Below are 19,262 nucleotides of genomic sequence, written 5' to 3'. Positions count from 1 at the left end.
CACACACACACACACACACACACACACACACACACACACACACACACTGCACTCTGACACAGTCAAAGGGATGAGCACTCGCTGGTTTCAGTCAATGGCGGGTGGGTGTACAGCACAACAATAGAAATATACACCAAGAATACAGTTCAGTGTTCGGGTAAACCGTCTTACTTTCTTTGGAGGGGAGACTCGCCAGCGCCCTCTGCAGGAGAGCGCTGGCACTGTCGCTCTGTCCCTGTTGGAGCAGGAAGGTCCCGTAGCTCAGCCACACGGCTTTATTCTGACGGAAACGCTTCACCATCGTCTTGTACAGGCCCTCTGCCTCCTGGACATACGTAGAGATGCAGACGTTAGTGGCTACAGAACACAGCGTTCCAGCATCTGTCTCAACAAATGCACTCAGTGGATCGTACCTTGGTCTTGTCGCACTTTGCGTAGATGTCGGCGAGCTGCTGGTACACGGGCATGGGCTCGCAGAACTGCAGCGCTCGCTCAAACACTCTCTTCAGGCTCTCCTCTGTGCCGTACATGTTCTCCAGGTTCAGCAGGGCCACCCACACATTCAGCTTCTCCTGCTCCTCCCTGGACGGGTGCAGGTTTGTACACAGAAATAAGTCAAACCGTGCCTCAACACAGCGTATTGTAACAGATGTGGACACACTACTTTACCTCCTCAGCTAACACATATGCATCTATAATTCAATCACCTAAAGGAGATCGTTTTTAGGGCCCTCTCGGCCACAGCGCGGGCCTGCTCGATCTGGGTGGCCTGTAGATGGTGAGCCATATACTGGAGCCAGAGCAGCGAGCTGTCGGGTGAAGCGAGGAGCAGGCGCTCGAAGGCGGGCGCATCTTGAGGCCGCAGGCTCAGATCCATCAGCTCCGTCTCCCGCTGTACCAGGGCCTTCTCCGCCGCCTTTTTCTCTTGCTGAAGCTCGTGACGAGACTTCTTCTGGGGCTGGTCGAGGAGAGCGGTGAAGACGTGACGGACGAAGAGTATAATGGTAGAAAGTGTTGAGATACAGAGACGGAAACCGGAAGATGTTCTAAATAAGACTTTTAGAGATAATCTTTACAAAAACGATGACAGGAAGTTGAATTCCTTTAATAAACCTAAAGTTATACATGTATGCATATTCATGGTCAGCTCACCTTGCTGCCTCCATCTTGGTCCTCTCCATCACTGGAATCGCCCTCCTGCGCTGTAGAGGCAGGTTTCAGGGAGCTCAGGTGCACGTCCCAGGAGAAACCTGCTGCCACCTGCAGTCTGGACAGACCCGCTGAGCTGGGCCTCACCTGCTGACAAAGAGGAGCAGCACATGCATCTTTCAGGTTCTGCATAACAATATCACTGAACCAAATCTATGGCGATTTGTATGCATGTAAACGATACTGAACAGCAGTGTACTCGCTTACTTTTACAGATTTGGGTTCTTCTTGGTCTCCCTTATCCTCCTCTTCTCTGAAGTACACCTTCACTCCGCTGTCACTGTCATCAGTCTTTGCTTTTTTAGTTTTCTTCTTCTTCTTTGGCACCTGGGACTCTGCTTGTTTCTGACAATTGAAACCACAGTAAAGCTCATCTACCATGCGTTTACTATTTAATACAAAAAGCAGGACGGAAGGAAGGAAGGAAAGGCCGTTTGTTACCTGCTCACTCTCAGACGCTGAGCGCTTCTTCTTCTTAGAGTCGTATTCCTTCTTCTCCTCTCCGATCAGACGCAGCGGCAGGCCGAGAGACTCTGGGAGGACGTCCGGCTTCCCGGTGTCCCCTGGGAGCAGAGAGAGGTGGACCAACTCCTCCTCTTCGTCAATACTGAGGACGAGAATAGAAAGAGCTGCAGACGTGACGACAGCATTGACTCTATAAATGGCTGTCACCTAAAGCTGCACCGGGCAAGTTATGGAAAGACACAACATCAGCTGTTTGTCCAAATCGATTATTTTGATGTTGATTACGATGAATCCTTCCTTTTGTATGTTTTATTTTCAAACACTCTTGGACTACAGAAGGAGACCTGGAGCTGTGTTTACCTGTGGATCTTGGTAGTGAGCAGGGTGTTGGGGGTCAGGTGCTTAAAGAGGACCTTGTGGTTGTTGACAAAGTACTTGGTGGACTGCTGCAGTTGAGCTCTTCCCGTGATGCTGCTCGACAACCTGGAAGAAAAACATGAAATGAGGATGAAGATGATAATTGCCGAGATAACTGAACCTGGAACTACATTTTCATGAGGTTCCTTTTAGAAGTCTGTATGTTTCTATGGAGTTTAAATATGAATGTGATGTCTGTCCAGTCTAAAGCTGAAGTTCACTTACCTGATGAAGACGCCCTGCTCTCCCACAGACTTGACGTAGCCTCTGATGATCTGGCCTGCCTTCAGTTTGTCTACAGACAAGACGTCGGGGTCCTTCACCGGCTTGGTCTGCTGTGGGTTCAGCCTGGACGAGCAGAGTTACGGTCAAACAGACGTTGTTTTGAGATACGCGTCTGAATTTGATACACAAATCCAACGGAACTTACCTTGATGGACGTAGAGACAACTGCCACTTGCCATTTTCATCCCCGAGGAGGAAACACCTGCAGCACAAGAAGAGGCAAAAATAAACTTTTCACTTCAAAAGAATCTAAATGGGATTTAAGGTCTGATAGTGGGACTAAGATGTTTTTATTTAATTGTAGCTGCTGATAGTTGATGTGTGCCGGCAGTTGCATATAAATGTATCCTGAGCAAAGTGAAATACATTTACAACCATAACAACAAGTTACTAATGATTCAAACTGTTTATTCTGTTTGACCTGAACTACAGTTAAAACATTAGCTAACTTAGTTCTCCACAGTTTGTAATTTAAAACATCAAACTGTCCTGATCGATCAGTCTAACTGTGCTCATATGTGCAGCACATACTGCTGCGTCTCCTGACCTCAACAGTTGATCCTTGCTGTACCCGTCCAGCGGGTTCGGCCTGTAGGCATCAGCCAGGTCAGTGACAGCAACTGTGCCCGAGTTGCCAAAGGGAAGTTTGACCAGGAGGCCAAGTTGTGGCTGAATATTAGTGACCATCCCCAAAGTTACGCTGCCTTTCTCCAGCTTATGGACACCTTGAACACAAAAGGAAATACAGAATCAGTGTCTTTGTATTTGATAAACAATCTGAAGCGAACAAAAGTGCAACAGCCACGTGAAGCGTGAAGCAATAACAATTTAAAAAAACAAAAACCTGTGAGTGACAGCACGAAACGTTGAGGTTTGGAGTTCACTTCTACCACTGTGGCACGGACCGCTTGGCCCAGCTTGTACATTTTTTCCGGGTGGCTTGCATCCTGAAAATAAACAGAATTTAGACAATCGCAGCCGTTCGAAATGAAGGTTAATCTCATCTTTAAAATGTTAAAAATGATCCCACACACGTTCTCTTATGAAATACTTTAAAACTTACTTTTGTGTCGGTGATCATGGCCAGCAGGTCGACTGTCCCAGTAACACAAGGATCCGTGGTGACCTCCAGAGACTTCCTCTCTGGATTAAACTGGAGGCAGAAGAAGCACGAATACACTGAAAACCTCTTCTGCACTTTTGCACCTTTAAAGTTGTTTTTGATTCATTTTTGATTTGTAAACTTATGACCAAAGAGTGCATTTTGTGGAAACTGCCAGAAAGAAATAGAGCAAGCTACTGCAAGCCACTATGATCTCCCAAACATACCTTTGATACAAAGCATGTCATTTGCTCCCCGACCGTGTAGCTGTTTAGCTTCTGTTTCACTGTAACGGCTTTGAAATCTTCACTTGTATCCAGTTTGCTGCAGAGATGAAAAAGAAACAATAAGAAATAAGAAACAGACCAACTGCAAAATGTGTTGCATTGGGGTGATAACAGAACAAAATACACATCCTGACATAAAATATGAACAGCCATAACATTACTACAGGTTTATATCACTGTAATTAGTATTTCTAATCTCTGCATAATATTTTATTAACACAAAAAGGCGAAAGTGCAGTATATCATGATCATAACGATGCTCAATGAACCGGTCTATACAGTTACCTGGGTAGGAGTGTGAGCTCGGGGATGGGGTAGGTAAACTTGGGATGGGAGAAGGGCAAGAATCTGAAATAAGAAACTTGAGATTAATTTCAAGTTCAATGCAACTTAACACATAATACATCACATTCAATTTTACCCTTTTACAGTGGTTGTTTAATTAAGAATGGAATAAAAACAATGTGACAAAAGAAGGAACTTGCAATTAGAAAAGTGTACTCCAACATGTAAAACGAGCCCCGTCAGCATTCCCTACCTGTGGCTGGAGGCTTCGCGTCCTCCGATGACCCTGGCGGTGACCTCACTGCCCACTTTAACCGTGGACGTGGGGAAGGATCCCTTACACACTTCTGCAAGCTCCACCACCTCCGACACGTGCACGCTGCCTGTACTTCCGTCCTCTAGTGTGACCTGAATGGAGGCGGGCTTCACAGTCCGCACTTTACCGCGCACGATGTCCCCGAAGCGGTGACCCGTAGCGCTCGTCTGGTTCTCCGATGTCGTGCGCTGTCGTTTCGGGGAAGTGCGCTCCCACGACACCAGGGCGAGCCCCTGCAGTTCCTGGCAGCTGGGTTCTATGACCTCGACGGACAAACTCATCCCCGCCTTCAGCTTCTCTGACTCGACCAGAAATATCTCATTCAGGTGGCTGCTGGTCTGGATCACAGTCAGCTGTGCCGTGTCACCCAGTGAGATGATGGCAAAGTCTTTGTTGATGTGCTGCAGCATCGCTGTGTACTTTGATCCTTCAGCTAACTGTAGAGATGAAAACAAACATGACAAAAGGACAATAACATTTAAAATGATAATCTGACCGTATCCAAGTGCCCTGACATTTAATAAATACATTTGTATGAAATATAAGGTGGCTCCAGAGAATGCGTGCTCAGTCAAAGCATTGTCATTGTTTTGAAACACCAAAAACCGCAGTAAAGGAAGAAATACTCACAGATTTCTTCTTCGCCACCAGCTTGGACAGGATGGACACATGGACACAGGTTGACAGGATGTCAACATGGAGGACGACCGCAGTAGCTTTCTGACCTGAGGTCAGACTAACACCTGGAAACAGTGCAGCCAACAGACAATTACACACAGCAGCTCACACAAAGTGATTTTGCAAAAGTAAAGACAATTCATAATATGCTGAAGGTAACAATGCAACATATGACAGATGAGTCTTGTCTGCAAGGGGTGGGACACACTGGTGTCAATTAGGTAAAAAAGACAATAATCTGTCCAATCAGAGATGAAAAAACACCACTTTACAGGGTACGTATTGAGTTTACTTCATAGGGGGCCCCAAAGCTTCACGGTTGAAGGGACTCCACCGATTTTACATGTGCAGATCGATAAGGGGAATAGACATGGTGAGGATCTCAAATACATTTCTGTTTAAATACACACCTATGACATGGTGCTTGGTGGCCATTATGGTAGCACCGACCAAATCATCAGACTTAAAGGTGGCACCGCTGTCCTTCGCAGTGTCTACAGTCAACTTCAGCTTCTGACCAACAGTCAGAGCAGCCAGCTGCTGGCGTAGATCACTGTTCTCTGAGAGGAGCGACGGAGACAATGAGATGTTAAGACACTGAAGACAAACTTCAAATGAAGAATTAAAGACCAACGCAATCACACCTCTCATAGCGAACATTTCAGTCACAGCTCTTCTCTCCTGCAGGCCATTAATGAGTCTCGTCTGGGCGTCGCCCTCTGGAGACATGACCTCTGAAATCTTCAGCGTGACCAGGAAACGCCGTTTTTCTACATCCAGGTTGGTCACTTTAGCGAACACTGTCTGGCCCGGCTGGAAGGCGGTTGTTGTATCGCTGATGAACTTGTCTGTCATGGCCTAAAAAAAGAAGAAGCAACGCAGAGGGAGAATTTTAGTAGAGAAAATGCATAAACGGCTTAGAAGTAGAGAAGAAACAAGATGTAAAGATTAAGCCCTTTACTTACAGACTTGGGTGCGAGACCAACGATGCCGTACGGGAACTCCACAAAGACGCCGTAAGACATGATGCTCTTGATGACGCCAATCAGCTGCATTCCAACTGTGACTTCAGAGAAGTCCTTGGCAACAACTCCTTCCTCCAGCGACCATCTCACCGTTGGTTTCTTGGTGACAGTCTTTAACAGAGGAGCAGCTAAGGAGAGCAACAACAACTGCCCTGCGTTTCATAATTAGGAAATGTATGTCTAGATAAGCATCAAAGGGTGGCAAAAATAATGAATACTGTACAGAATCAATCAATCACAGCAGGTTGAGGTTCCCTCACACAACATATACAGACTCTTTCATCCAGGATACAATATTCTGCTTGTTCTTGGTGAAGCAGATGAGGTTTGAGATGTTGTCTCCCTCCTGCATACTCTCCCACAGCAGAGGGCAGTTGGACATGTGATCAGAAAGGTGCATTGTGGGTAGTACGGCACGGATCTCATCGGGGAGGATGGCCACCTCCAGACCATTGACTGACTTTTTCAGCACTTTAGCCTCCAGCCTCTACGTCACACAAATACACACGTTGAGGTCAAACAATTGCTGAATTGAGATTAAATTACTTTTAAATAAACAGAGAGACACTTACCTTCCCCAGCTCACAGTCCAACTGGGGCGTGGCAGCTTCCTCTGTGTCTCCCTCCACCGCGGCCTTAAATGAGAGCACCATCTTCGCCTTATCGGGGTCACACTTAAGAACTTTAGCCTTTAACACCTGGACGATCAACGGAAAACAAACTTAGCAGATGCCGAATACGTCACAGTCAAAGTCTTGTTCATAAAATGTTCCCAAACATCTGGAACAAAGGCAAAAAACCCAGACATGATCCTCAATGTCCATGCTGTCTGATCTCCTCACCTGCCCCACATAGAAGACCTCCTCAGGACAGACGATCGGCTGAGAGCTGAGCTCGTTGAGCGGCACCAGACCCTTGACGCTGTTGTAGAAACGAACAATGCAGCCAAAGTCTTTGATGCAGACGATGTAGCAGTGGGACACGCAGCCAAGACGGGCATCGGTATAGCTGAGGAACAATGGCAGGGAGCTTTCAACCAGAGCCTTCTTTCTGGTCAGGTACAGCTTCTTATTCTCTGCGTCTACTGACAGCACCTGAAGGAACATATTCACACCAAAATATGAAAGCTGAGATCTGCCACACAGATCTTATTCTCGCGGTTATCTCGGCGGCTTTAAAACAAACTATACTGACCCGGCATTTGATCTTCATGCCCTCCACGTACTTCTTCTCTGGGTTCTTGAGGAGGATGTCGGACAGGTGTGTCCGGGGCACCAGGCCTCTAATGTGGTCAGACAGATGCACCACCATGCCGTGATCAAGCAGGATTGACACTGTCCCCTTGAAGGGAGACGGACAAAGTGAGACAGACAATAGACACAGTGAGCGAGCAGAACGAGGCCGGAAAATTTGACTGTTTCTAGTCTTTATGCTAAGCTAACTGGCTGCTGGCTGTAGTTTCATATTTAACAAAGTGGTATCGAGCTCCACATCTAACTCTCTGCAACAACGCAAATAAAAGTACGTCTCAAAATGTCAAACTATCCCTTTGATTCAAACACACATGGTGATGCTTTTATTCTTACCTCTACAACCTGACCGGCCTCAAGATCATGATATCTATAAAAACGCTTGTCGATCACACTCCTGAAATCAAGAAAAAAAAAAAAAGACAATTGTCAATACATCACATTGAAATAGTAAAGTGCATTATTACTATGTAATAACACATGTATGAGGTGCAACTTACTTCCGCAGACTAACGAAATGAATCTGGTCCATGGGGCTGAAGTCCAGTATCCTGCAGGTGTGCTCAGTCATAGCCAGCACTCTGTTTTCATTAGCCGGCTCATTAACCTCCTTCAGGTGGTTCCTCTGTCAACACGGATACATTTATGTTATTACCCTAATGCCGAGTCAGCAGAATATTCACAGAGAGCATCTATTCTTCGTAATTGTCAAAGCAGGCTTTAACATTCAAACGTCACCGTGACTCACGTGTACAAAGGCCAACGTTTTGTCTGGCAGTTCCACCATGGCTCCAGACATGTGGTGCATCGCGATCATCTTGCAGTCCTTCACCACCTCGCCAATGCGGTCACCTCCAGCAGGAGCGTGGTCCACTCCGGCCCCGGGCTGAACGAGGTGGCTGCGCAGGCTCAGGCCCACCAGACGGGCGGACGGCTCCACATACAGCACACAGGCTCGCACCTGGGTGCATCGATGCAAAACAGGGTTAGCCTACCAAGTTTATACTCCAATATAAACACATGGTAATCCGTTAACTGGCAACATTTAGCACCCTTGTTTAAGATCGTTATAATTAGGTGCATTTCAATGCAAAAATATCCATTTGAGTGACCACATCAACGAGCGGAAAACATTGACGGATGGGTTTTACCTCAGTTCCCTCAGCGTAGCTGGACGTCTGCTCTGGCTCCATGTGGAGAACGTCCACCTGGCCACTAAAGGACGACAGGAAGTCCAGGATCAGACCGTGTTTGGTCACCTGCAATACAAACATGTAGACGTTATTCAAAGGAAACATGGCTACCACTGAAGTTGCGATAGTGACTCTTAGAGCAAGCGTATGCAGGGGCGATTGTAGTTCTACTATCCCAACATTCATCCCTTCATGTTGTTCTCCACCCACTCCCAGGCTTCATGCAGCAGGGCACACGAGAGACGATGTACTCTTTACCAAAATAAAAGGTGTGCCCTCTACCTTTTTGATCGTAGCTTTGACCAGGAGGCCGGGCAGCAGGTTGGTGAGGGTCCAGCCCTGCTTTGATTCAGCACAGGCCTGGGCGACGGTCGGAGGGCTGACAGAAAGGTGGACCACACGTCCTTCATTCTTTACTTCTTCCACTTGAGAAGTCAAATACTGACCCACTTTCAGCTCTGCAGACACGAGAACACACAAAAGCTTGCGACATGCATTCATGCTTTTTTTCCGATCTGTTACTTTATGAGTGAAACAACTGCTTTGCTACAACTCTGGATGTGAAAGGATGCAATTGACTGAGATTATTTCCACAGCAAATAACAGGCAATGAAATACTTTGTCATACCTTCCGTGTTGTTGTGTTTGTCTTTTACTGTCTTTTTGGGCAGGAAGGCTTTGGTTCCACTGAGGCCAATGTCAACTATGTAGCCATGATCCTCCACACTCTCCACACATCCACTCACGGCCTGAGGCGTCACAAAATAACATTACAATAAATTGTTGAATTGAAATTATTTTTTTACCAAATATTTAACTGAAGACCACTAGTGACTCACCATACCAGCTTTCAGAGAGCTAGAGGTGAGAGCCTTGTTCACCAGCTTTGGATTGATTGACAGCTGGATGCTAAGAGAGCCTCTTTTGGTGACATCCAACTTGGCAACCACACACCTGAACACCATGCCAGGGTAGAAGAGATGCCGTAGAGAGCAGATGTCCTGGGAAGTAAAAACACAAGATACATCTCTTAGATATTACTAAATATCCTGGTACATGAGTAAACTCTAAGACATAAAAAAAAGTCTAATGTAGGTTGCTATCTGATTTTAGACGAATCGTACCTCTGTATCAGCTGAATCCAGTTGCTCGCTGATCAGCTTGGTGTAGGAGTCACAGATGTTCATGATGCTGAGGAAGCCTTGCATGCCACAGGGCAGACTGACGGTCACCTCAAAGTCAGTTACCTCCTTCACACAGCCCAGCATCAGGATACCCTCCTTCAAATTCTGGGAATGTAGAAAACACACACAATATTAAACTTATATACTGTGCTTACTGCGCTTTTGAATAACGGTAGTCTAACACTAAAACTAACCTACTTATCACATTTGACAAATTACAAACACACGATGTATTTATTACCTTGATGTGTAGAATTTCCACACACTTGGCCGCTGCATTCAGCGTCAGACCGTCTCCTTTGCCCGTCTTTGGCTTCTTGAGCTTCTTGCCGGCATCCTGGCCCGCCCCTTTTCTTTTCTTAGTCTCGGTTTGTTCTTTGGACTGCGAGAGAAAAGCAAACCGTCCTTCACTGTGGAGGTCATTTTACTGATACCGCCTAACGTGAGACTAAGTATACAAAACATAAACAACGCTCAATTACAGCGTGTGTGTGTGAGAAAGGAAAGCGATACCATGACCACTTCAGTAATGCACTGATGTCAGTTAGAATAATACTTTGCCTGATATTGTGTGATAATCCTCATTATTCACACTTTTACCCAGTTCTGTGAAGTCTTTTCTTTTGACAGCAGTATGGATATGAAGATAGAAAAGAGTAGACCTCTACCTGGAACAAGTTGTCCACTTCTGTCCGCTGCACCTCTATCTTACTCTCAGTGGGCTTCTTCGCGGCCCCTCCTCCTCCTCCTCGAGGGAAGTCTTCTTCCACTGATGCCATGTTTGATGTTGTTTCAACGTCTAAGAAAAATCAAAGACATTTTATTGTTTTAAAACCTCTAACCTGAGCTGACGATACAAACAGTTTGGTTATCCTAAGACCCAGCTTGTGCCTCTCATGTAACTCAATCATCGTGTTTAACGTAGGAGTGAGTTACTATTACTGATAATATAGATGCATATAAATGATGCATCAGGAGAGACACAGACAACAGCTTGGCGCTCTCTCTCTCTAATCAGACACTGTGTGACACATTCAACACTATGTAAATACATTAACCGATTAGTTAGAAAAATACAACCAAGTCCGTTAGAATCAGACGCAACACTGCTGCACATAAAGTTACCACTCAAAATGCACGAGGCAACATTAGTTAACGCTACCTGTAGCGTGTTTTAGCACTAGGGCTAAACATAAAAGCGTGTTTGTCAGCAGATAAAAGGCCTAGTCGTGTAGAGACAAAATCGATTTCGATCTAAACGTATATCAAATGGTGATTTCAGTGTTTATCATGAAATCTCTCCTCACATTAAATCTCCGGCAAAAACTCACATGTTGTTCAGCAGCACGCCATGACCTCAACCCGGAAGAAAAATGTATGTGGGCGTTTCATTTTTTCTCCAATCACAGACAGGAAAAGGTGATTGACACCACTATTAGCCACTCAGTGGCCGTTGTAGACGCTAACATTGAGTGACATTATTTTGGACCAATAACGGCAAACTTCTGGAATACCAGAGTAGGCGGGACTTCCTAACAGATCTAGCATCGCGGCCTCAGCTGAAGGGCACTTGTTTCATTCTGTTTGCACAGGGGTCGAGCCGTAAAGGTAAGTCACAACACATGTAGAAACAAATAACGACATTCACTGCTTGTTCAGCAACGCCGAGTAGTAATGTACCCATGTCCTCTTTAAAATGCATCTGTGGTAATGTAGAATTTAACCAGCGGTCTGAAAATGCAACTAGCTAACGTTAGCGGGCTAACCTAGCGAGCGTGCTAGCTAACGAGCTATGCAGTTACTGGCCGATGAAAGTCAGTCTGAATAAAATGTGGGTTAAGCCTGAATGTTATGCAGAAGTATTGGGTTAAAGCATGTGTTTAGCCTCTTGACATATTAATGCTAGCTGGATTAGATGTTAAACCAACCACCAGTGAAGTTGAACGTGTAACAAGTACAGTACACTCTGTTTAGCTAACGTGGAATTAGTTTGTTCCCCTCTCTCCGTACTGTCAAGAGCTGTCAAGTCGTATTAATTAAATTCCAGTGCTGTGTGACTAATACCAATTTAAATGTCCTAATCTGCTTTTTGATTTTCGATTTAATTTGTTATGAATCTAGTAAAACATCAGTTTCCCAGGTCGCAAGGTGACTTCTTCAAATGAAGCTTTGTGCAACAAACAGTCCAAAACCCAGAAATAATTCAAATATATTCGGGTTACCAACATATAAGTCTAAATAATAACTTAACGGGATCTTTTAAACTGCAATCATCAAAGTGTCTCCCAATTCATTTTCTGTCAGTCGACTATTTGTTTCAGCTCCAGATTTTGTTGTTACACACAAGGTTACTGTAGCCAAGGTAAAGATTGAACTTAACTCGTATACTATTATTAATCACTCACTTTTATTCTCCTTGTTATAGGACCATTAACAACCCATCATGGGAGGACACGACGCAACCCAGCACCAGTTCACTGGCTTTGCAAAGTACTTCAATGCATACACAATCACAGGAAGGAGGAATGTGAGTTGTGTTCAACTTTTCCATAAATAAACTGTATGTTCATGCTTAACAGGGAGTCTGTTGTGAAATTCCCATCATGCCTCCTTTTTGTTTTGTTTAGTGTGTTTTGGCCACATATGCCAGTCTACTAGCCATCGGCCTTTTCTTCAAATTGAAGCCCAAGAAACAGGCCGCTGTCACAGAGAAGTGATCATGTAAGTCTCTACATCCCATTGTTTTCCAAATCCATTGTACTTCAGGAAAGCAATGCTCCGTTCATTTAAGGTCCTCATTGTCTCCTTACAGGCGTCCTTTTCGACCACCGTTTCTAACAGCTGGGAGAGGAGAAAGCATCTGGACATGCTTGTAATAAAATATCACTGTTTGGTTTCCCTGTGTTAACAATAAAGAACATTTATGCCCAAAACATAGAAAACATGTTTTTATTTACAGTGTACACCAATATAAAATACTATGACACAGAAATGTCAGCCACGCATTGAACAGAGCTGTACTCATGGCAGTGATTTAAAAGGAAAACAGTCCTCGATCAACAATGGCACTTGTCATGGCGAAGGGATGTCTGCAATAGATCAGCTTGATTTGTGGCCAGAACAGGAGTCGGCGAACCGTATTTGTATCTTCATTCAATTTTCACCAGCAATGATTTGTTGATAATGCAGTTTTGTTCCAACTGCACCACACACCTCTTCAATTACTTTGAGCATGGGGACTAGATTCGCTTCATTTCAAGCGTCTATGGATTGTTTTCTCATAGTTCAGTAATGTCTCATGGATTGTAGGCACCAGCGGCCAGCAGCAGGTTCCTGCGGGTGAAGTGAAGGTGTATGACTGGTGTGGATTTTGACAAGTAGGTGCCCAGCAGAAGCTCCTGGGAGTTATCTTGTAGATGGACGTGTCCTGTAGCCGCTGTGAAATCATCGGTCTCTAAATCATCAAATGCTTTCGTAGCATTCCACAGACGAACCGTGTTGTCCATCGAGCCTAGAATAACAAGATTACGCACCGTCACTGCAAGCGTAACTGAAGACGAACCACTCAAATCTGCATGTGAATACACTGAAACCAACAGATAAAGACTGCAGGGGTATAGTCTACTGTAGCTTAATCATTCTCTAAATCTGATTTTCTTAAACGATGGCTACTAATGCATTCAGCTACATAATAGTGAATAGATATTAACTTATATCAAATTAAAAGACGTCACTCACCGGAGGCGAGGATCTCTCCGTCTCTGCTGAACCGGAGGGAGTAGATGGAGTCTGTGTGGCCTTTAAGCTCTCCAATCATCAGCCCATGACCGATGTCCCACAGAAGAACTCTGCTATCCGTGGCTCCTGAAGCCAAAAACTTACCATTTGGAGAGAAGGCCAGCGCATGGATAGGACCCTGGAAGACATGGTTGAAGGCTGGCTGAGTAGCGGTTTCTGCAGCAGTCAATTCTGCTCGCTGTGCTGTCGTATAAACCTGTGACTCTTTAGCATATTTAACTCTGTGGGTGTAAAGCAAATTCTCTGAATAGCATTACTTTATAGCCTCCATCAGAAACTATAGAGGTGTTGCTCCAAGATTTACATTTGTAAATGCTTAATTTCATGACTTTAGACCACAGACGAGGTTTTCATGACACGGCCCTGCTGCAGAAGTAGAAACCACAGATTTGGGGCTCTGCTCTGGTGACTCGTCTGACCTTGTGACCGGTGAAGATGCGCACACAGTTTCCGTTCAGGACGTCCCAGAGTCGGATGGTGCGATCAGAAGAACCTGTGGCCAAGTAATTGGAGTTGGGGTGGAAGCGGGTGCAGGTGACATCAGCTAGGTGACCAGAAAATATCCTCAGAGGCTGGTAGTGATCCGTCGCCCAGAGACTGTTAAAGAAAGCACAATGTGAAACATCTGTAGACAGGGCTGCTGTGTGTCCGCAGGGTGTTTTTCTCTGTTACTGAAGAATGAGGAAAAACTGTTTCTTACCGGGCAACTCTGTCATGTCCCCCGGAGACAAAATAGTACCCATGGGGGGAGAAGTGGGTGTCCCACACTGGGTAGTTGTGACCTTTGTAGCCCACCAGACAAGTAAATGTTTGGAGACTCCACAGCCTGACTGTACCGTCTTCAGAACTTGATAGCAAGTAGTTTCTGAGAGACAAAACGAGAAGGAATTACCAGAGTTATATTAGTCAGGGGTCTCTCAACATCATGTGCACAGACTGACAATAATAATGTTATAATGTAAGACACAAAGATTAACAATTAAATGATTAATAAAGCCCACTGAACACAGTACGCTCACTTATTTACAGGAGTGATAGATGTAAGAAAGTGGATATCTCATAATTTCCTTCAATTGAACTCAACCAAAACAGAAATTCTTGTTATTGTCTCCAGCAACACAAACATTCAACTACTGCCATCTACTGGGTGCCCGTCTGAAGACACCAGGCCTGTTGCTTGAAATATTGCCGTCTTGTTTGACTGCAATCTAAGTTGTGAGCAGCACAATACAGATAACTGTGCAAACATGCTTTTATCAACTAAGGAACATTGCCAGAATACCACCTATGTTACATCTTAAAGCTACAGAAACTATTTTACATGCTTTAATCTTATTACTAAGAACTAACTTTGTTTTGATGAGGGCTACACAGATAAAGACATCGTTGCTCTTATACCTGTCTGGGCTGAAGCTGATGCCATACACCGGGCCACCGTGTCCATACAGGATCTTTGACTCGCTGGACGTCTTCTCATCCATGATCCTCTCCAGCACATCGTCCGACTCTTTGTCGATTAGATTCAAGTCTTGAGCGAGAAGAAGAGCCTCGTGTTATAGAAAGTCAGAGAAACATCGAGCTGGGCTGCGATGGTCACAGTCTTGCACTGTACCTGCTGCAGACTTGACCCTGCGGAGCTTTTTCGGTGTGACACTCCACACCCGTACCGTGGAGTCAGCGTAGCCTCCTGCGATCAGGCTGGAGTCATCTGTGAAGTCCACCGCAGTCAGACCCTGTGAGGATAATTAGAAATGATTCTCGTGTAGTTTACAACGAACGCTCCATCGACCGCTGGGCTGTGAGTTATTACCTGGTACGCGTTGAGAAAAGAGTAGAAGCAGATGGAGGGCAGGTTATCTGGTCCCAGGCGGATTCTCTTGGTGGCCTCCTTCATGTACATGATCTTGTCCAGCTTGTCTGAATCCTTCAGTTCTGGAAGAGGGATCCTGAAAAAACAAAAATGTCAACTGTCACTGACTGGTGGATCCACAAGCAGTTCAAGGATTGTTGAAAGTAATAAAATCAATAACTGTATGTGGAAAAGTAATTTCCTTCAAATTAGAAGTTTGAATTCATGCAATATTGTTTCACTGAAGTGTCCCTCAACGCTGCAGATAACTTCTGCTCTGCTAACAACAGCTTGGGTCCATGTTTACTTCCTGTCAGCGTACGTCATTCACACACAGTGCAACAGGAGATAAAGTGGGACATATGTTTGGAATGTTTAGCTCTACCTGGTCTGTGCCGGTGCGTTAGGGTCCTGCTTCTTGCTCTTGGAGCCCATGTTGTCCTTTTTGGGTTTCTTCTTCTTGGGTTTCCCCTCCTCATTCTCTGCCTCCTCATCCTCATCATCAAGAGGCAGCTCAATCTCTGGTTCCTTCAGCAGTCCATAGTAAACCTGAATTAATGATAATAAAACAAGAACATGTCATGAATTCAACAATTGTGGCGGCAAATAAGCACGGTGAGTCAAAGAAAAACACATTTGTGTGTTGGTGTACAAATCCAACCTTCGCCTTATTGGCCTCTCGTTTGCCTTCTCCTGCCAAGCTGCCAGACATGGCGTCGATCTGGCTCTTGCTGCGCGGCATGCCATCGAAGATGTCAATGTAGAGGTGCTCTTGTATGATATTCCAGATCTGGTTGTTCTGACGCTCCTGCAGGTGCCTCTTCAGCAGCTGGTACGAGTCGCGGGAGATACGCAGGACAAACTTGCTGGTGCGGAAGTCCAGCAGGGTCTCGTTGCCTCTCATGTGCTCCCTCTTGGACAGGCTGGACAAAACACGCAAGTCGTCTGCGTAGTAACACTCTTGATCACCGCTGAACCTGGCGAGAGACAAATGAGGTACGGTTTATCACCTGTGCAGGATTCAACGCTAAAACAATATCAAGTTAAGTGTTTGTAATTAGAACGTCAAGGAAACTCACTTGTCAAAGAACGCCTTCGCCTCACTTTCAAGATTGTTGTACACCAGCTCCAGATACATGTGCACAAACAGCGGGTAGAAGACCTGGGACAGCTCCGCTCGGTGGCAGTCCAGAACCGATTCTATGAACCTCTTCAGGCCGCTGTAGTAAACCGGGTACAGCTTCGGGTCTCCCTGCTGGCTGTAGGCTGACAGCACCACGTTGACGTCTGGCTGGTCCTCCGCAACAACTGTTGAAGAAGAAGAAGAAGAAGTCTCGGTGAGATGTGCATTGAGCTTTAAAACTATATTGTGTTAGTTCTCTATTTTTAGATTACCGTAACTGTCATTTAGGTAAAGATAGAAATATCATTGCTTTATAACACAACTTTTAAACGAGATGACAACTGAGCCAGTGTGGAAAAAGTGGAGTAATTTCTTCAGTTATGACAGAATTATCTGAACAACACAATTGGTTTTGCGTCTTCACTTTTGCAATTACACTTGAACTGAAATGCAAAGTAACACTTGTGGTGAATTTAACTGAATGAATAACTTTGGCTCCCCTAAAGCCACGAGGAAGTGTAGTGAACACATCAGAAACTCAACGACCAGAAACACACAACACTCGCACATTACAGTGTAACTCACCCATCGCTGCAATACACACCGCCTTCATGAAACTTTAACCGAGACTCTGAGGGAGGAGTTGGGAGCAACATATTGTAGTTTATGTATTTCTGGTCATTGAGAGCACGATTATAGTAACTCTATAGTTATAATTCATGGGGGACATACTTCTCACTAACGTTGGGTTTTACTATATGAACAGACATTGGGATTCACGATGCAACAGCGTTTCACGCAACAAAAGAACAGCAGCCAAGTTGTATATCGGACCTTTAGTTGGCGCCGGGGCTACAGCGGAGGATGCGGTGGTCACCCGGCTGAGAAGAGAGCTCGCATCCCCGCCTTCTGTGCTCCCATCTCCCGGAGCACCACCCGAACCTGCCCCGGAGTCGCCGCCCACCTTCAGGTCCAGTGAATCCTCCGGTAATCCCGCTTCACGACGCAAAATGTCCACGGACTCGGTCAGTTTGTTCTTTTTGAGGAACTGCAGGACCGCCAGCAGCGTCTGCTGGTCCTCCGGGGGTCCCGCCGCAGATGTGTTGCTTCCAGCCGAAGCACTGGAGCCGGGGGACGTAGACGGCGGCCTTCCGTCGTTTGCACTGTTATTTCCACAGCCATCGTTTGACGGTTCTGATTTTATGTCTTTTTCTTCGACCGCGTCGACCGGACCACCTTGCACGGCCGCCATTTTAAAAATGAAATGCGCATGTGCGAGGTTTAAAAAAGGAAAACGCTAGCCGTGTAAGATCAGATCACATGATTGGTGCTTATTGATGCCACGTCATCCTGTGCAGCACAGAAGTCCCGCCTCCCTCGTCACCAGCATCTGTAACTCAGTGGAAACGGGTCTGCTGGTGTTAATTGGAACAAAGTCTAAATTTATAACCCACCATTTTATCATCAACAGGTTCATTTTAGCTCCAATCGTTCTCGAAGAAGCTATCTCCATATTTTCCATGCATAACTATCGCACCTGTTGTCATTTTCATTCTATTGAAGCTCGTGTAAACTATATACATTTGAGGACTGATTATCTTGTAAAAAGTGAAAGATTTCTATTTATACTTAACTTAATGTGTGTATTATTTTAAACTGAATAGCACATTTCATTTATTATTAGAGATGTACCATTTTGAACCAGATGGGGGCACTTTGGTCCCACATTACTCCCACACAGTGTCAACCAGATAATCTCCTTGGACAAACGTTGAAGGGAAACCGAGCTGGAACAAATGATAATCGTCATTATTGCTTAATATACTTGTCATTTCATCGATTAATCAATTATTTGTTTTGTCTATAAAAGGTCAGCAAATAAAAAAAGGCACATCTGACGTTCCCGGACGCCTTTATATGTGTTGTTTAGTCAAATCAAAGATACTCAAATGACTTCCATGGAAGAGTAAGAAAACAAGATAATATTCGCATTTAGGAAGCTGACACCAGAGATTTTTGTTGTTGCAATATTTAGTTTTTAGAGATAAGCTTTGCCCTATCCACTTATACATGCTTCATGGCATATCCCTCTTGTGCTCCACAGTCTAATATGATTTTAAAACAATGCACTATCGTCCCCTTTATTTGAAATACAAATAATTAATGTCAGTCAATACAGCGACGAACTTACAGGTTTTAAATTGTGATCTTGATAAGCACTTGATCAACTCAACTTTGTGTTTTGCAAACTTGGATTGATTTAATTGTAGCAGCGGGGAAAAACACACGACAAATAGAAATTACATACAAATATATATCAGCAGCACCCACTTTGCATTCTGCTGAGGCTGGATTTCTGCCCATACAGAGTAACACACCTTCCCTCTCTTAACATTGTAAACTCCCTGTCAGAGACACACTCATATTGCTGACTGTGCATTATTTGGGTCAGCACAGCATCTGTTTTCATTTCTATAGGGGACTGTCAGTAGAAAATCAGACCTTAATAGCATTTCTTTCTATTTTCAAACAGTGCACGAGCAGTGTTTACTCACTGGCAGCATTTCCCATTCATTTCAAGTCTCTGACAGTGTTTTCCTTAAGATCTGTCTTAATTATAACACTGAATGAATTGTAATGTATGTCGTAACAACCTTTCTTCTAACCTCGTACTGACTGATTGTTCGTCGAGGTCAGATGCACTTGTAGAAGCTGCTCTCTCCTGCTCCGGCTCGTACACACTGGAGCGATAACTCAGCAGCAGGTTTAACGACTGCACGCTCAGGTCCACGGTGA

The 19,262-nt window shown here is 44.9% G+C and overlaps 3 protein-coding genes across 6 annotated transcripts in view; 1 reads left to right on the top strand and 2 right to left on the bottom strand.

The window, feature by feature from the left end:
• The window catches only part of pdcd11 (programmed cell death 11), a 12,732-nt gene extending 1,635 nt beyond the window's left edge, over window positions 1-11,097 (bottom strand). The window contains exons 1-34 of one of the 3 annotated variants that reach the window (XM_031864679.1): window positions 11,028-11,097; window positions 10,365-10,495; window positions 9,938-10,078; window positions 9,637-9,801; window positions 9,352-9,513; window positions 9,141-9,261; window positions 8,795-8,970; window positions 8,471-8,578; window positions 8,068-8,280; window positions 7,820-7,944; window positions 7,656-7,716; window positions 7,264-7,410; window positions 6,912-7,163; window positions 6,642-6,767; window positions 6,362-6,556; window positions 6,010-6,180; window positions 5,689-5,902; window positions 5,455-5,604; window positions 4,997-5,109; window positions 4,304-4,803; window positions 4,051-4,113; window positions 3,706-3,802; window positions 3,440-3,529; window positions 3,221-3,323; window positions 2,924-3,101; window positions 2,522-2,578; window positions 2,317-2,439; window positions 2,035-2,157; window positions 1,651-1,816; window positions 1,417-1,554; window positions 1,153-1,299; window positions 708-958; window positions 414-582; window positions 172-325 (exon numbers count right to left, since the gene is read on the bottom strand). In XM_031864679.1, coding sequence (XP_031720539.1) covers window positions 172-325; window positions 414-582; window positions 708-958; window positions 1,153-1,299; window positions 1,417-1,554; window positions 1,651-1,816; window positions 2,035-2,157; window positions 2,317-2,439; window positions 2,522-2,578; window positions 2,924-3,101; window positions 3,221-3,323; window positions 3,440-3,529; window positions 3,706-3,802; window positions 4,051-4,113; window positions 4,304-4,803; window positions 4,997-5,109; window positions 5,455-5,604; window positions 5,689-5,902; window positions 6,010-6,180; window positions 6,362-6,556; window positions 6,642-6,767; window positions 6,912-7,163; window positions 7,264-7,410; window positions 7,656-7,716; window positions 7,820-7,944; window positions 8,068-8,280; window positions 8,471-8,578; window positions 8,795-8,970; window positions 9,141-9,261; window positions 9,352-9,513; window positions 9,637-9,801; window positions 9,938-10,078; window positions 10,365-10,475 — 5,110 coding nt within the window. In that variant the 5' untranslated portion in view covers window positions 10,476-10,495; window positions 11,028-11,097. Of the gene's footprint in view, window positions 1-171; window positions 326-413; window positions 583-707; window positions 959-1,152; window positions 1,300-1,416; window positions 1,555-1,650; window positions 1,817-2,034; window positions 2,158-2,316; window positions 2,440-2,521; window positions 2,579-2,923; window positions 3,102-3,220; window positions 3,324-3,439; window positions 3,530-3,705; window positions 3,803-4,050; window positions 4,114-4,303; window positions 4,804-4,996; window positions 5,110-5,454; window positions 5,605-5,688; window positions 5,903-6,009; window positions 6,181-6,361; window positions 6,557-6,641; window positions 6,768-6,911; window positions 7,164-7,263; window positions 7,411-7,655; window positions 7,717-7,819; window positions 7,945-8,067; window positions 8,281-8,470; window positions 8,579-8,794; window positions 8,971-9,140; window positions 9,262-9,351; window positions 9,514-9,636; window positions 9,802-9,937; window positions 10,079-10,364; window positions 10,496-10,858; window positions 10,967-11,027 lie in introns of those variants that run through there. The other 2 variants (XM_031864681.1, XM_031864680.1) reach the window with 2 other exon arrangements.
• Window positions 11,098-11,217: 120 nt separating this feature from the next.
• atp5md (ATP synthase membrane subunit k) lies at window positions 11,218-12,629 on the top strand. The gene is made up of 4 exons (XM_031864882.1): window positions 11,218-11,304; window positions 12,122-12,223; window positions 12,324-12,417; window positions 12,509-12,629. The coding sequence occupies exons 2-3, from the start codon at window positions 12,140-12,142 to the stop codon at window positions 12,411-12,413; spliced, it is 174 nt and encodes a 57-aa protein (XP_031720742.1). The 5' UTR covers window positions 11,218-11,304; window positions 12,122-12,139; the 3' UTR covers window positions 12,414-12,417; window positions 12,509-12,629.
• Window positions 12,630-17,718, bottom strand: taf5 (TAF5 RNA polymerase II, TATA box binding protein (TBP)-associated factor). Of its 2 annotated transcripts, none has more exons than XM_031864881.1 (11): window positions 17,301-17,718; window positions 16,423-16,705; window positions 16,005-16,320; window positions 15,729-15,892; window positions 15,305-15,440; window positions 15,107-15,227; window positions 14,893-15,022; window positions 14,195-14,359; window positions 13,914-14,091; window positions 13,435-13,612; window positions 12,630-13,207 (listed from the first exon to the last, which is right to left on the bottom strand). In XM_031864881.1, the coding sequence occupies exons 1-11, from the start codon at window positions 17,716-17,718 to the stop codon at window positions 12,993-12,995; spliced, it is 2,304 nt and encodes a 767-aa protein (XP_031720741.1). In that variant the 3' UTR covers window positions 12,630-12,992. The 2 variants fall into 2 exon arrangements, with proteins under 2 accessions (XP_031720741.1, XP_031720740.1); XM_031864880.1 differs by having other exon boundaries at window positions 16,423-16,651.
• Between the last annotated feature and the right edge of the window lie 1,544 nt (window positions 17,719-19,262).

The sequence above is a fragment of the Anarrhichthys ocellatus genome, unplaced genomic scaffold (genome assembly GCF_004355925.1).
Source record: "Anarrhichthys ocellatus isolate YVR2014 unplaced genomic scaffold, GSC_Weel_1.0 scaffold31, whole genome shotgun sequence".
Lineage (NCBI taxonomy): Eukaryota > Metazoa > Chordata > Actinopteri > Perciformes > Anarhichadidae > Anarrhichthys > Anarrhichthys ocellatus.
The sequence above is the reverse complement of the archived record's forward strand: the minus strand, read 5'-3'. Positions and strand labels throughout refer to the sequence as shown.

Coding starts and splice junctions, on each gene's coding strand:
- taf5 (XM_031864881.1), bottom strand. CDS start 17,718: ATGGCGGCCGTGCAAGGTGGTCCGGTCGACGCGGTCGAAGAAAAAGAC. Junction 16,706..17,300: donor AGCCCCGGCGCCAACTAAAG/GTCCGATATACA, acceptor AACACAATATAG/TTTTAAAGCTCAATGCACAT. Junction 16,321..16,422: donor GCGAAGGCGTTCTTTGACAA/GTGAGTTTCCTT, acceptor GTCTCTCGCCAG/GTTCAGCGGTGATCAAGAGT.
- atp5md (XM_031864882.1), top strand. CDS start 12,140: ATGGGAGGACACGACGCAACCCAGCACCAGTTCACTGGCTTTGCAAAG. Junction 12,224..12,323: donor CAATCACAGGAAGGAGGAAT/GTGAGTTGTGTT, acceptor TGTTTTGTTTAG/TGTGTTTTGGCCACATATGC.